Source organism: Platalea leucorodia (assembly GCF_965183815.1).
Source record: "Platalea leucorodia genome assembly, chromosome: W".
Classification (NCBI taxonomy): domain Eukaryota; kingdom Metazoa; phylum Chordata; class Aves; order Pelecaniformes; family Threskiornithidae; genus Platalea; species Platalea leucorodia.
The window spans coordinates 463,553-477,392 of record NC_138859.1 but is presented as its reverse complement, the minus strand read 5'-3'; the positions used below and the strand labels follow the sequence as shown (position 1 = coordinate 477,392).

General features: G+C 58.0%; 1 protein-coding gene across 2 annotated transcripts in view; it reads right to left on the bottom strand.

Annotated features, from left to right (window-relative positions):
* The window catches only part of LOC309601860 (hexokinase-2), a 30,796-nt gene that overhangs the window by 4,934 nt on the left and 12,022 nt on the right, over positions 1-13,840 (bottom strand). For both annotated transcript variants that reach the window (XM_082335069.1, XM_082335070.1), the window contains exons 3-17: positions 9,097-9,245; positions 8,592-8,711; positions 7,071-7,166; positions 6,805-6,904; positions 6,374-6,557; positions 5,628-5,783; positions 5,227-5,460; positions 4,704-5,008; positions 4,029-4,177; positions 3,148-3,267; positions 2,735-2,830; positions 2,138-2,237; positions 1,798-1,981; positions 1,522-1,677; positions 774-1,007 (exon numbers count right to left, since the gene is read on the bottom strand). In XM_082335069.1, the coding sequence (XP_082191195.1) occupies positions 774-1,007; positions 1,522-1,677; positions 1,798-1,981; positions 2,138-2,237; positions 2,735-2,830; positions 3,148-3,267; positions 4,029-4,177; positions 4,704-5,008; positions 5,227-5,460; positions 5,628-5,783; positions 6,374-6,557; positions 6,805-6,904; positions 7,071-7,166; positions 8,592-8,711; positions 9,097-9,245 (2,383 nt within the window). The remainder of the gene's footprint in view (positions 1-773; positions 1,008-1,521; positions 1,678-1,797; positions 1,982-2,137; positions 2,238-2,734; positions 2,831-3,147; positions 3,268-4,028; positions 4,178-4,703; positions 5,009-5,226; positions 5,461-5,627; positions 5,784-6,373; positions 6,558-6,804; positions 6,905-7,070; positions 7,167-8,591; positions 8,712-9,096; positions 9,246-13,840) is intronic.

Genomic DNA, 13,840 nt, shown 5'->3' with positions numbered 1-13,840 from the left:
TAGTCCTTGTCTGAGCTGCAGCACCCTAAGGAGCACCAGCCTTCAGCTCAGGCATAGTCAGGAGGCTGGAGCCAGGGGGGTCGGTCTCTGCTCCCCAGGAACAAGCGCTGGGACGAGAGGGAACGGCCTCAAGCTGCGCCAGGGCAGGTTTGGGGTGGGTATTGGGAAAAACTTCTTCCCCCAAAGGGCTGTCAGGCCCTGGCCCAGGCTGCCCAGGGCAGGGGCTGAGTCCCCATCCCTGGGGGGATTTAAAAGCCAGGGAGATGTGGTGCTCAGGGACACGGTTTAGTGGTGGGCTTGGCAGTGCTGGGTTAACGGTTGGACTTGATGACCTTAAAGGGCTTTTCCAACCTAAGTGAAACAATTCACATATTTCTGCTTGGCTATGGGCCATCTTGATCCAGACCATGGTCTGACTTCTTGGTTTAGACCTGCCTCATCACCATGGCTTTGCTCAATGATCTCAACTCCTGGTCAAACCCGGTCACCTTCACTGGGTCAACCCGGCCTCAGGTACCCTGGGATGGGCCCTGGCTGGTGTGGGGTCCCTGCTGCGTTCTCTCTGCTGGCTCCCCATCCTTTAGGGAGCAGCTGCTTCTTGCTTTGATCAGTGAGGTACTGGCAGCCCTTGAGACCCTGAAATACCTCCTCTCCAACGGCCCTGCTACGCTTCCCGCCCTCAGCACCCCCTCTACCCGAGGTGGGCAGATGCACCAGCGTGAGCCTCCTTGGAGGACAGCCGCCCATCCACGGCACACCACCGAGCAACTCACTGAGGGTGCAGCTTGTAGAGGGTGCCGTCCACGCCGACCGTGACCTTGAGGAAGTCCAGCCCGCGGTTCTCCCGGATCTTGTCCACCACAGCTGCCATGCCAGCCCCGCAGAGCTGAGCTGCCCGCCGGGCCACCACCGTGCACACCTCCTTCACAATGATGCTGTCGTCGCACGTGGTCTCCAGGCCGAGATGCTGGAGGATGGAGCGGACTTGGAGCAGAGCCAGGCAGTCGCTGGGGAGGACACAAGGGCCAGGCAGCATTAGGAGATGGAGCAACTCGGGATGCGTGGCTTCCCCTTCCTTATCTACGTCCTGCAGAGCCCAGGGACTCGCAGCTTGGGTGACACAGGCTGGAGGGACTCTACAGCTCCCCTCTAACCACAGCTTTCAGACCGAGATGTGGCTTTGATGTCACATCCTCATCGGTGAGGCTATTTCAGGACAAAGCCATGACCTGGAGCATGGGGCTATTGAACCTGTGGCCCCTCTCTGTCCAGGACAGAGGATAAAGAGGCGTCCGTGTTGCCAGCCCCGGGCAGTTTCCTTGTCTCTCCACGCCGGCACTGTCAGAACCCCATGGGTTTTGCTGACCCATCTGCATTGCACCACCCTGCCATCCTGGCTCCAGATGGAGTGCTTGGGACTTCTCCCACAAGCCCTGGGAACGCTTTCCCCAAACTACATCTCTGCTCTGATCTGCAGCTGTAAGGCCAGAGTTGGTGCTCGCCCAGCCTGTTGGACCTCACCTTTCTATCTGGGAGAGGAACTTGGTCTCAAAGATCCCTCTGGTCTTCAGCCTCTCCGAGATCCGTCCTCGGAAGAGCAGCCCTCGCTTGGTGAAATCCATCAGGATGTTTCGGACAATCTCCCCCAGATACATCCCGCTGATCATCTTCTCAAACCTGGGAAGGAGAGGGCAAGGCGGGACATCAGGACAAGAAGGGACACTGGGTCTGGATCAGGATCCCGGACACCCACCCTCATCGGGGGTCCCTCCCCAGCCCCCCAAAGCCACCACGCACCTTTGCTTCCCAGGGTTGAGAGACAGCTCATCCACCGCCGTGTCAAACTCTGTCCGTATGTCATCCAAGCACCCGTTGTCACCAAATGCCCCCCACTCCATATTGACGCACATCCTGCCCTCCTCCCCTTCCACCAGCTCCACGTTCCTCATCTCCTCCATGTAACAGGCGTTGCTGCCTGTGCCTGCAGAGAGAAGCATCTTTCAATAGGGCCACCGGAGAAGCGGGGCGTGTACGCAAGATGAAAGCCCTCGGACACCTCCTGCAGCCAGGAGCACCCCACGGGGGCAGGTTTGGGACCGCGGGCGGAGGAACATCAGAAGAAAGTTGCAGTCCTCACCGACTATCAGCCCAATTTCGCAACATGGATCTTCATACCCACAGGTCATCATGGTGCCAACCGTGTCATTTACCACCGCGACCACGTCCAGGTCGAATTCCTGCAGAGGGATGGGATTGCATGGGTTATTCCTGGAGGACAGAGCTTGCTACGTCTGCACCCGTGACTGGGAAAGGACCCGTCTGCTGAGCATGGAGTCCTCCGGGCACCCATGCACCTCCTGCAGCCCCGCGTGTCTGCAGGTGGACGCTCAAACCTCAAGACACGACTGCAGAGGAGCTGGCACGCTGGGACAGCCCCGCCAGAAACGGCCCCCAGGGCAGCAGCTTTGGGTGGTCTGCACTGAGGAAAGGAGCATGGCGTCTCCCCAGCTCGCAGCAAGACAAGCCTGCTCCAGCCCTGGCCAGAAGCCAGCTCTTAGCTCCGGGGTCTGAAAATCCAACCTCTAGTCTTGACTAAGGGTGGTTGTTAAAGTTCAGACACTCATTAGCCCTGCGCTCAGCCCATTAATTTGCGTTACAGACCAATTAAAGATGCCAAAGACAGCTGGGGTGTGGGAGCAAGCAGCCGGCTTCTCGCAGCTACGTGGACACTCACCTCTCTCCTGTGAATTGCCTCCTTCAGCAGGTTCACCACATCTTCTCCTTCACAGCCGGTCGCCTTGAAACCTTTTGTCCACTTCAGGAGAATTGCCTGTTGTGGAAACACCCTGCGGTAAATCACAGCTCTCGGTGGGCACTGCCGGGCACGTGGAGGTCAGACCCTCGCGCGTGGAGGATGCCTCAGCTGGGTTTTCTCTAGAGCTCAAAGGATCTGCGTTTGCTTTGATGCAGCAAAGGGGCTTTTCAGAAGCACTGGCAGCCCTGAGCTCCTGCCTCCCCCCTCTCTCGGGTCCCTGCCTGCCCTGCCGCGTGGCCATTGATGCTGGTACGTGGGGTCGCCAGGGCGCTGCGGCTTTTCAGCCAGCCCTGGGTACCAGACGTGCATGCTACCAGCTGGGCTGGGGTTACCTCATCCAGGTTGTTCTGCTGGCAAGGGAAGGAGAATGTGAATCCGAGTGGGAGCGATACACCCTTCATTCCCATGTATTCCAGGAAGTCGGAGATGCAGTGGACGATGTGGTCAAAGAGCTGCGTGCACAAAGCCAAAAGGAGAAGTTACCATCACAGCAAGAAACTCAGCTGGACGCCAGCCTGCCTGACCTACTGGAGACGTGTCCCCAACGGGGCTTTGAAGAGACCGGCGTGCTGCTCAGTGGCACCCTGTGAGGTGAGCAAGCCCCAAACAGCTCCTTTTTCATCCTCTTCCCCACCGACAGCGTGGTCGCATCCCTGCGACACCTCCACCTTGCAGGTCCCGTACTGCACCCAGAAGGGATGGAGGGGCTAGCAGGGAGGTGACCAGGGGTGTGACGGGAATCCCGTCCCTCTGCATGGTATCCCCGGAGCCTCCTGCCAGCAATACTCCCGGTCCCTGAGCACCGCCTGGAGGGCTTTGCAAAACTCTTTCCATCTGCAAATAAGACTCTGGGGACGTCTCTTACTGCCTGTGCTGTGGTTTCTCTATCTGGGAAACAGAGATGATGCTTATCTGCCCTTGTGGAGTGTGTGGGATTCAGGGAGGTTCAGTGATGCCTGGGAATAACAGGATTTCTAACCTAAAAAACAGTTTCAAGCTTCCTAAAGCGCATTTCGAACAGCAGAGCCTTGGGGAGAACTCGCTGCTCTAAAGGCAGGAGAGCACCGGCCTTCTCCACCCTCCTGGTTTTGCACCCTGGAAAGCAGAGCAAGGCAAAAACCGCTCCTGTGGTCAGCAGCACTACTGCCTGCCGCTTCTCCTGCCGCCCCAGGGAAGATGCCCTGGTTTTCCACCTCCAGCTGCCCATCCTCACCTCCTCGCCCGTCCCCTGCATGATCTCCACGGGGATGGAGTAGATCTTGTTGTGCATCTCGACGCCACGCCTCATCCCGCTCCTCACGCGCACCAGCAGCACACGGAAATTGGTGCCTCCCAGATCCAGGGCGAGGAAATCTCCTTTTTCTGAAACCCAAGAGAGAATCCTTAGGGGAGAGATCCCAACAAGGGGCATCGCGAACGTGGCACAAAGCTGATCCGAATCTGCCCTCGTCCTGGGAGAGGACCAGAAACCAAGACGCGGCTGGGAATGGAGAGCAGCAGGTGCAGGCAGGAAGGTGATGGATGGAGAGGTTTGCTCCAGACTCAGGGTGATCACAGGGCTTCAAGCCAAGGGGCAGGTGCACACACAAGCCACCAACAGAACTGGGAGCACAACCCAGGACAATGGTGGTGAGAAACCTGCGGTGGTGAAAACCGCGGTGAAAGCCAGGCTTTGTGTTAAGTCAAGTGCAGAATGTCCCGGAGGCTCAGCCGCTTTTCCCAGTACCACACTGGAGGTTAAAAAGCTTTGCACCACTCCCACCACAAAGAGGAACTGGCCATGGCAAAGGTCCCAGCCCTTCCCCACGCGGTGCAGATGCTGGGAGCAGCGATGTTGGCTCTTTGCCCTACGCAGGACATATGTGGGCTTATACACACGGTACGTCACCTGTCCCGTCTGGAGTTGAGCACACGTAGGTGGGCAGCATTTTCACCGTTGCTTCTGCGTGCGTCTCCTTGCCCAGCCCGTTCTCCATCTCTATCCTCATCCGTTGCTTCACCTCCAGCAGCTGCTCGTGGCTCAGCTTGAGCGCCTCCAAAATCTTCTGCCGTGCCTTGTGCTGGGCGGCCAGTCTGTAGGCCACCGCCGTCACCATGGCTGCCCCTTTGCCGCTTCCATCTTCTGACCTCACGAAGCGGATCTCGCAGTCCGGCAGCAGCTTCCGCACCGTCTTATGGAGGCGCCGGGCAAAGCTACGGAGGAGGAAAGAGGACCTGAGTATGCCACCACGGGTGATGTGACCCCGTAGGGTTGCAAATGACTGGGGCCCCTTTGGGATCCAAACGGAGGTGCCCAGGGGAATATTTGGAGGTGCTCTGCTTGCGCCAAGCTTTATCCACTGCTGGCAGGAACAGATTTCTGCGCTCTCGCCCTCTCTCCCCGCCAGCCGTGCCTATCCCCACGGACTCACTGAGGATGCTTCTTGTAGACGGAGCCATCCACGCCGACCGTGGACCGCAGCCGGTCCACCCCCTTGTTCTCCTTGATGCGTCGCAGCACGGCTGCCAGGGTGGCCCCGCACAGGTTGGCTGAGCGGGTGGAGACGATCTGGCAGATGCGGTGGGTGGCCACACAGTCTTCGTGAGATGGCTCCAGGCCCAGCTTGGTGAGGATCTCGTGGGCTTTCTGCAGCCCTTCTTTCTCCCTGCACATCACAGGACAAAAAAGGATTCATGCCTGGAAATCCAACTTTTGCACTGTGAAGTGTCCTGGTTTGCTCGGTGGATAGCCCTGTGATGGGTCCTGTTTTCCCCCAGCACAGATGTCAGGAGATGGGCTGGCACCCCAGGAAACCATCTGGATCCTACTTACTTCTCAATAGCAGAGACGTATCTGGTCTCAAAGTGGCCGGTAGTGAGCAGATCTGGTGTGAGATTTCCTCCAAACAAGAGCCCTTCCTTGGTCATCTTCACCAGGATGAGTCTGACCAGCTCTCCCATGTACATCCCGCTGATCATCTTCTCAAACCTGCCGACGGGAAGGTGCGTGTTTGGCTGCGTGTGCCGTGAGGTGGCCACAGGCTGACCTTAAAAACACTTGGCAGCCTTCCAGGCCCAAAGGCAATCTAGGTAATCTCTTTCCAGAGTAGTTTATCCCATCACTGAGAAAATAAAGCCATGTTGACATAACCATCGTTCTGCAAGGAGAGCTTATGGCTACCTGAAGGGGGTCTGTCAGTTTGCTGAGACCCCCCCCAATCCCACCTGTGCTGCCAGAAGCCACCTGGGGAATGGGAAATCCTTGGATTTGGATGTGGACATTAGGTGGTGGTGTTGCCTTGGCTGGCAGATAACTTCATTGGCAGGGGAAAGAAACAGAAATCAACTCATTCGAGCGAAAGGCTCCCGAGGGAAGCGGGTGTTGAGTGGTTCAGTTGGGCGTACCAACCCAAATCTGTGATACAGCCCCTGTTTGCATTGGCGTAGCTGGCACGGCGGAGGACGCGGTGACCTAATTAACTAGGATGACCTCTTCGGTCCCGCTAACACCAGCGCAACAGGAGGACAGACAATGCCGAGCAAACCCCGAACCTGAGCCGAAGCCAAGAATCTGCTTACAATTGTTTGCCAGGGTTGAGCGAGCCCATGTCTATCTCGCGGTCAAACTCTGTCCGGATGTCGTTGAGCACGCCGTCATCACCGAAGGCCCCCCACTCCATGTTGATGCACATCCGACCTTCGTCCCCTTCCACCAGGTCAATGTGCCTCATCTCCTCCATGTAACAGGCATTGGTACCGGTACCTGAACCAAGCACAGGGATGTGGTGAGAGAGCATGCTGCCTTTCCCTTATTCCCCATAATCAGTGACAGCCAAATGCACCATAGAAAGCAAAGATGGAAGAAACCAAACACTGGGCAATGCTGGTTTTCTAACATCGCTATCACCTTTCTTTTTCCCCAAAAAGACCCTGAAACCTGCAAGAAACGCGATCTCCTTCTGGAGTTCATAGAGAGATGAACCCCAGTTCTCCCCCTCGCTGCAGCTCACCGACAATGAGGCCAACTTCACAGTTATGATCGTCGTAGCCGCAGGCCATCATGGTCCCAACGGTGTCGTTCACCACGGCCACGATGTCAATGTCAAAGTCCTGAGATGGTGGAGAGGAGAGGTTGAGTCAGCATGGCCAAAAGAGACCGAAACGTCTCTGCTGTCACGGGGGAGCCAAGGCGCGGAGCCTTACGTATCCTCTCCCGGGGAGCCGCGTGCCCCTGTCCCACCGCCCCCGGAGGTGACAGACCTACCCAGCCTCTTACCCCTCTTTTCTTGATGGACTTGCGCAGCATCGACACCACATCCTTCCCCTCCACGCTGCTGCATTTGAATCCCTTCGTCCACGTAATGAGGATGCTCTACGGAGAAACAGCAAGAAGGAACGCTCGGGGGACAGACCCACCAAGCCATGTGTCTCCAGGGCTCCCCGCTGCGAGGCAAGGCTGGACGGACACACAGCACCGCAGGTGAGTCCCTCCCTGTTATCGGCTTGCGAGCTGCGCTATCAGCAATGATTTCTGCATCTCCGCGCAGATAAAGTTTATGGACACGAAATAGCATGCGAGTCGCTCGTTGCTCCTGCCAGCAGGAGGGAACGTGATTCCCGTGACTGGGTTTTATGGAGCCCTGGAGCCAAACCTGTTCCCGGGCGTACAGAGAGCTCCTTGACCCAGACCCTGTGGGACGGGGTCTCGCCGTCCCCTGCAGCCGGAGGCACGGGGTGTGTCCCCACCCCGCAGAGCCATCGCAGTCGCCCGGCCGAAGGCTGCGCTGAGCCTTGGGGGAAGGGAAAGGACTCGATTGCATTCAAAATCTCCAACCCTACAGCCCCAGATGCCTTAGCGAGGCAAACGCCTGCCCTGCCTTACAGATAGGGAAACTGAGGCACGGAGAGAAGCAAACCAGACAAGGTCACCTGGGACGGATGCTTCCTCTCCCAGCTTCTTTTTTTTTTTTTTTTTTTTTTTTTACAGCCCTCACTACTACCACGAGGAAAGCGTTAATCTTCTCCCTCGTTACTTCTGCTGAATCGCTCAGGCATGAGAGCGCGACTTGCCCCATCCCTGGTACAAAATGCCGCCGCGTTCCCGCCTGGGGAGGACGTGCTGGATCGCCAGCACGCCATGGAGCCGCCCTCCTTTCCGATCCTGCCCGGGAAGCCGGGTGAGATAAGGGCAAGGAAAGCACCAGCCCCTCCCAAGGGCCAGAGCCCAGCAGAGGCCGTGGGTGGCAGGAGAGGGGCCACGTGCCTCGGCTGGGCTCTGCTGGCCGAGATGTTTAGTCTCCCAGCGAGGTCACCAGCTCCCGGCGGAGAGCCGGCGCAGCTGAGCGGAGCTGACAGCCATCGATTCCCGGCTGCCCGGAGCATGGTGAGCAGCCGGGGCGGGTGACCCCCCTTCTCCCTGCGCTGGCTGCATGACGGGGGATGTGATGCTTGGCACGTCTGGGCTGCCTGTGGCTGCGGGCGGCCGGAGCTGCTCTCCCCGCCGCAGCTGCTCTCCTTGAGCTCTGTCTGCAGAGGTAAAAATGCTGCTTTCCACAGAGGCATCCATGCAGAGTGGAAGCACGGAGCGACCAGCCGTGTTAAACATCACCTCCTAGACCCCTGCAAGCCCCGAGACACATCCTTTGCTCCCAGCAGCACCAGGACCTTGCATGCTACCCACACCCAACGAGCCTAATTAAAAGCACAAGCTGAACTGGTGTGGGACAGCTATTGCCCTCATCCCACTGCATCCCAGGCGCAGCCACAACCCTCACGAGGAGGCGAGACCTTCACCCACCTCATCCAGCTTGGTCTGGTGACACGGGAAGGAGAAGGTGAACCCAAGGGGGAGTTTCTTGTCTTTGATTTTCAGCTTCTCCATGAAGTTGCCCAAGCACTCAGCGATGTGGTCGAAGAGCTGAAAAAAAGGCAAAGAGCCTCACCCCGCTGCCCCGACCGAGACGATGGACCAGAGCAGCGCCTGCATCCCTGCCCGCTCGAGGGACCGGTGGTCTGTCACCCACATGACATCTCCGTGGTCCTCACCCGTCATGGCTACTTGGTGTCAGGAATTAATAGCTCCGGGCAAAGGAAGGCAAGGATCTACCCGGATCCTGCTGGGCAAGGCAGCAATAGGATGCTGCTCCAACGCCATGACGCAGCTCAGGGTCTTGGGGTGATGCCAGCCCTCCCTTCAGGCCGGAGAACTGCCCCAAGAGGGGTGGCTCCCCTCGGTGGGGGAAGCCCTGCAGTCAGGGGGGTGCCAGGAGAGCGGGGATGGGGCGGAGAGGGGCTGAACCCACCTGCACCCCGCTGCCTCGCATGAGTTCCTCGGGGATGGCGTAGATCTGATTCTCCATTTCGACCTTCTGCAGGCCATTGTCGGACACCTTCACTCTCAGCACGCGGAAATTGGTGCCACCGAGGTCCAGCGCCAAGAAGTCCCCATCCTCTGCGGGAGCCCAGACAAGAACAGCCATTTACCTCGGCAGGTCCCTTTCAGCAGCATCAGCGCCCGCGCAGGACAGCCCTGGAGCAAGCGAGGAAGTAACCAGCCGCCTCACAAATATGAGGGTAAGGTATGATTTTTTTTTTAATATTTTTTCATTATTTCATTCTTTTTTTTTTTTATTTTATCAGAGCTGCGGCCATATTTCCTGCCGCTCCTCTCCACCCCGGCACCCCCACGGCTGACGGGGATCAGAGCAATATCTTTGAGACGTATCCTGATGCCCTGGGTAGGGAGCGCAGAGGCGGTGGACGAGGGAGGAGTGTGTCTGCCGGCACGAGGACAGACCCCACCGGCCCTGTCCAGCCCAGCCCGGGCCCAAACGCGCGGAGCTCCCAGGGAAGAGCAGCTCCAGCCTCAGGCACCATAAGGAAGAAGGCGGCAGACCCGGTCCTGACCCTATTGACGCAGGATGCTGGCGAAAGCTCCTAAATCTCCAGCCCAAGCGGTTCAAACCCTGCTAGCCAGCTGTCGAAACACTAGAGTTTGGCGAAGCATTTGCTATAGGGGAAAAAACCCCTCGTGTTCAGGCTTGGCTGCCTGGCCCAGGACAACCTGCCCTGCCCCAGGAATCCCGTGCACTCCTGGCATGTGGCTTCTGGCCGAAGGCAAGATTGAAAGGTGTAAGCAGGAAAGCGGGGAGGAAAAAAAAAAATCCAAAAGACCTTCGGGGCCTCATTGCTGCCTTCCCGGGGCAGACGTGGGAAGCAGAGTTTCTCCCTTTGTGTTGGCCGAGAGGAGCCCCGGGTCCTGCTCCCCGAGACCCAAGGGCTGAGCCCAGCAGGCTTCACCTCCTGTTTGTTTTTTATTGTACCAGGCACCAAGGCAGCTCGCTGAATTTTGGACCAACTGAGACCTGGGATGCGGGAAAAGCGCCAAGCTGGCTGTTTTAAATACCTAGCAGTGTGGGGAGAGGGCTGGGGGAAAGCCCTCTATCAGCACTGTTTGATTTCTGAATGCATTAAATGTGCTGTGCTGGCTCCCCCGGGCAGATTACAGCGCCCGGGGGCCGCATTGTGCCCGCCGAGGCTTTTACAAAGGGGCTACAGTTGAAACAAAAAGTGTGGTTTATTAGTATTCAAATGACACCAGGCCAGCCAGCATCTCCAGTGACTCCAGCTGAAAAGGCAGCTCGCTGTCCAAGCCTGCGGGGTGTCCATCTGTCCTGGCGTCTTTCCTGGAGCTGACCCTCCGAGGACTCGGGGCGAGGGAACTGCGGACGGTGACGGACTCGGAGCCTGGGCTGAGAGCAGCTTTATAAAGTCCCTCTCCTGCTGAAAGGGTCTATTAAAAGCAGTCCTTGCGCTCCAAGGAAATGAGAAGATGAGGAATAAGAGGGGCTCAGAGGTCCTGAGCAGCGATCAACAGCCTTGCCGCTGGGGATGGAGACCGGGGGCAGCACTAGGGGGTCCGTGCATCTCCCCAGGGGGTCAGCACATCACCCCGGGGTGAGGCAGGGCAGATCAGGTCCCAGCTCTCGGTGGCACCAGCCCACGCCAAGCTCCCCTGCACCGGCTGCAGTGCTCTGGCCGCAGTCCCCTCCACTAAGGTTACACCCCGAGATCACCTGGCAGCGGGACGAGGAGATGCCAAGGCAGTTACACCATTATTTTAACAAAAGCTGAAGTTCATCGAGTCCCTACACGGGCTCTGGCCACCCTCGCTTCATCTCTGGAGCAACACACACACCCCCTGCAAGAGCCGTTAACCACGGAGCATGCCAAACCTGGACCCCATCAAAGCTTTGCAACTCATTCCTCCTCGAATAACTCCCTTGGCACAGCTCTGAGCGAGGCAGCGTAGCCAAGAGATGTCCAGTTCAGCGCTTGCAAGGCTGGAGAACGGCACGGGAGCCGGCAGAGCACCAGAGTGCCCGAGCTCATGCGTTGGGGCAGTCAGACCCTGAATATTCATTTCTTCTCCTCGCCTCACGCCCGCGTTGACCCTTTGCAGGGATGAGGTTTAAACCAGTTTGGCAGCTCATTTTGCAGACACTCTGCCAGCCACAGGGCACGCCTTGGCCACGTCTCTTTACAGGGATGCTGAAAATGCACCAGAAAAATGCTCAGCGAAGCTCCTCGCTGTCCTGGTGTCACCGGTAAGCCCACCGCGGGGATTTAGCCTCAGCCACGGACGGGCAGAGCTGGATGCCATGCCTGGCTGGGCACCGCTGGCATCGTGTTCTGCCCCAAACACGGGTCAAGCCGTACTCCTGCTTTCCCGGCCGTCGGCACAGATGCCGTTCTGCTTGCTAGCAGAGTGTGAAAAATACCTCAGGGGGTTGATAAATATGCCAGGGCTAGGGATGCTGGAGCCAAGAGGGTCACAGGTTGCTCAGCGCCCTGGAGATAACACATGGCACCCGGGATGATCCCCAAAACAGGCCAAGGAGCCGTGGACGGGGCTGTCCTCCCGTCCTGCCCAGCTCTCCGCACACCCGGCACTTCGGCCAAAATTTCCACCCCTGTGGGGCTGGTGGCCCGCAGGGCCGTATCAAACCAGCTTCCCTTTGCCCTGCCACCCACCACCCCTCGGCATGAAGCTGCAGCAGGACCCAGCTCAACAACGAAAAATCCCCCTCACAAGCTGCTCAACAGCTGCAGGAGAGGTACAAGTGGTTCGAGGGGTGACTGCTGAAGCCGAGGGGTGGATTCCCGGGTGGATCAGCTTTGCAGGAGGAAAAAGGCAGCAAAATCTCCCTTGGAAAATTCCCCGGCTGAAGCAATACGGCTGCATGACGGGCTCCGCCGGCTGATACCACGTCTGGGTCCTCCCTTCGGCGAGGGCTCCTTCGTTATGTGATAAGATAAGAAGCTGCGATGCTGAGCCCACAAACCAAACAGTGAGGGCAAACACGGAGCTCTGATTCAAGGGTCTGTTTAATCTCAGCAAACCACTTAATGGTGGGTGTTTAGGGCCTTTAAAAAATGCCTGCGCTTCCTGGAAGAAAGCACGGGGCAAAGCGGGCAGGGAGCTCTGCTGTCCTTAGAAATACAGCCTTGGCCGGGCTGGGGCCAGGGGACCCGAGCATCGTGTGCGGGACCGTGCCCCAGCATCTCGGAGGTCAGTCACCCCAGACCTCAAACCTCAAGGCTTCCAACCGACTGCAATCCCATTTTGCAGGAATCCTTGGTCGAATCAGCTTAATAAAAAAAATAAGAGGAAGAGAAAAGCTGGAGCGGGTCCAGGCCCTGCCCCCAGGGAGACGCAGGATGAGGTGGGGGTGCAGACCCCGGCATCTCCCCTGCGGCCGCCCTCGCCAGCCCTACCCCGCCTCCCTTCAGCACGCTGAGAGCCTCTGAGCAGATGAGGGAACAGAAAAGCACCGGTGCCCACATCAACACCGAATTAGCGCTGGAGAGCAGCAAAGCTTATGATGTACTGGGCATGAAATACCAGGTTTGCAGCAACAAAGGATCCGGGATTAACCTGGTGGCTTGTTCTGGACAGAATCGGGTCCAGCAAAGAGCAACGCACACCGACCACAGCGAGAGTCGCCCGGCAGCAATTCCCCAACGCGATTCCTTGCTGGGGAGTGCAGTAAATCGCCAGGTGAGGGGCTCTGGGCATGAAAATGGCATTTTCTTTAAAGCCTTTCAAGGCCATGGGCCATGCGAGCTGGTTTTCTTGCAGAAGCGGTTGGTTCTCGGCAGGAACGGAGCCCAGCGGCCAAGGGAAGGGTGCTGCAGAGAACCGTTCTTTGAATTCCCAGGGATTTGACCACCAAAGTCCTGCAGCATCCTCCTGAACACCCCAGGCCGGGGATATCAGCTGCCGGGGCTTAACAGAGGATGCACCAGAAGATCCTTGTGTCAACGTTAGCATGGAGGAGGAAACACGGTGACACCGGCAAAGCCTGGAAAAACCAGGAAAGGAGCAGGAGGGAAGGTGGTGTTTGCACTACGCAAGGAGAGCCCTGGCTCAGAGTCACCGGGGCTCCAAGGAGAAGCCTATTTGGGGTCTGTTTTCCCCCACCAGCCTGCGGTAGGATGCCCACCGCCTCGCTGCAAGCACGGCACAGCCGGCGTTTTGGTGGGTGCTGGAGCCGAGCAAAACAAGAAAAGTTGCTTTTAGGAGAGATCCTGCCTCAGAAGCAGAAATCCCCCCCTTATCATGCTGCACCAGGACCAGCAAAGCCTCCAAAGCGCAGAGGAGGGTGGAGCAGTCGGGAGCCCGGTCTGTGTTTTGCCTTCAACCCGCAGATGTGACCTTGCATTTCTATAAGCACCTCTCATCCGCCTGGATCCCGGGGAGCTGCCGGCTGCGCATTAGACGGGGCGTAATCCGAAAGCAGAGACAAGTCAGGCTGTAGCAAGGAGGGGTAGGAAGGGCAGGGATGCTCGGGAGGAGGAAGGAGCGGAGCCCCGGAGCTGGCGTGGCACCCCATCTTTTGGGTGGGAGGCAGCTGCTGACACCCAAAGCAGGTGGGAGCAGGACTTCGTGCCCAACCGAAGCCAGACTTGCCCAGAAGCTTAAAAAAAAAAATCAGTGGAAGAAGGAAAGACGCACCCCTGGAGTTTGAGCTCCCCCCGAGCTGT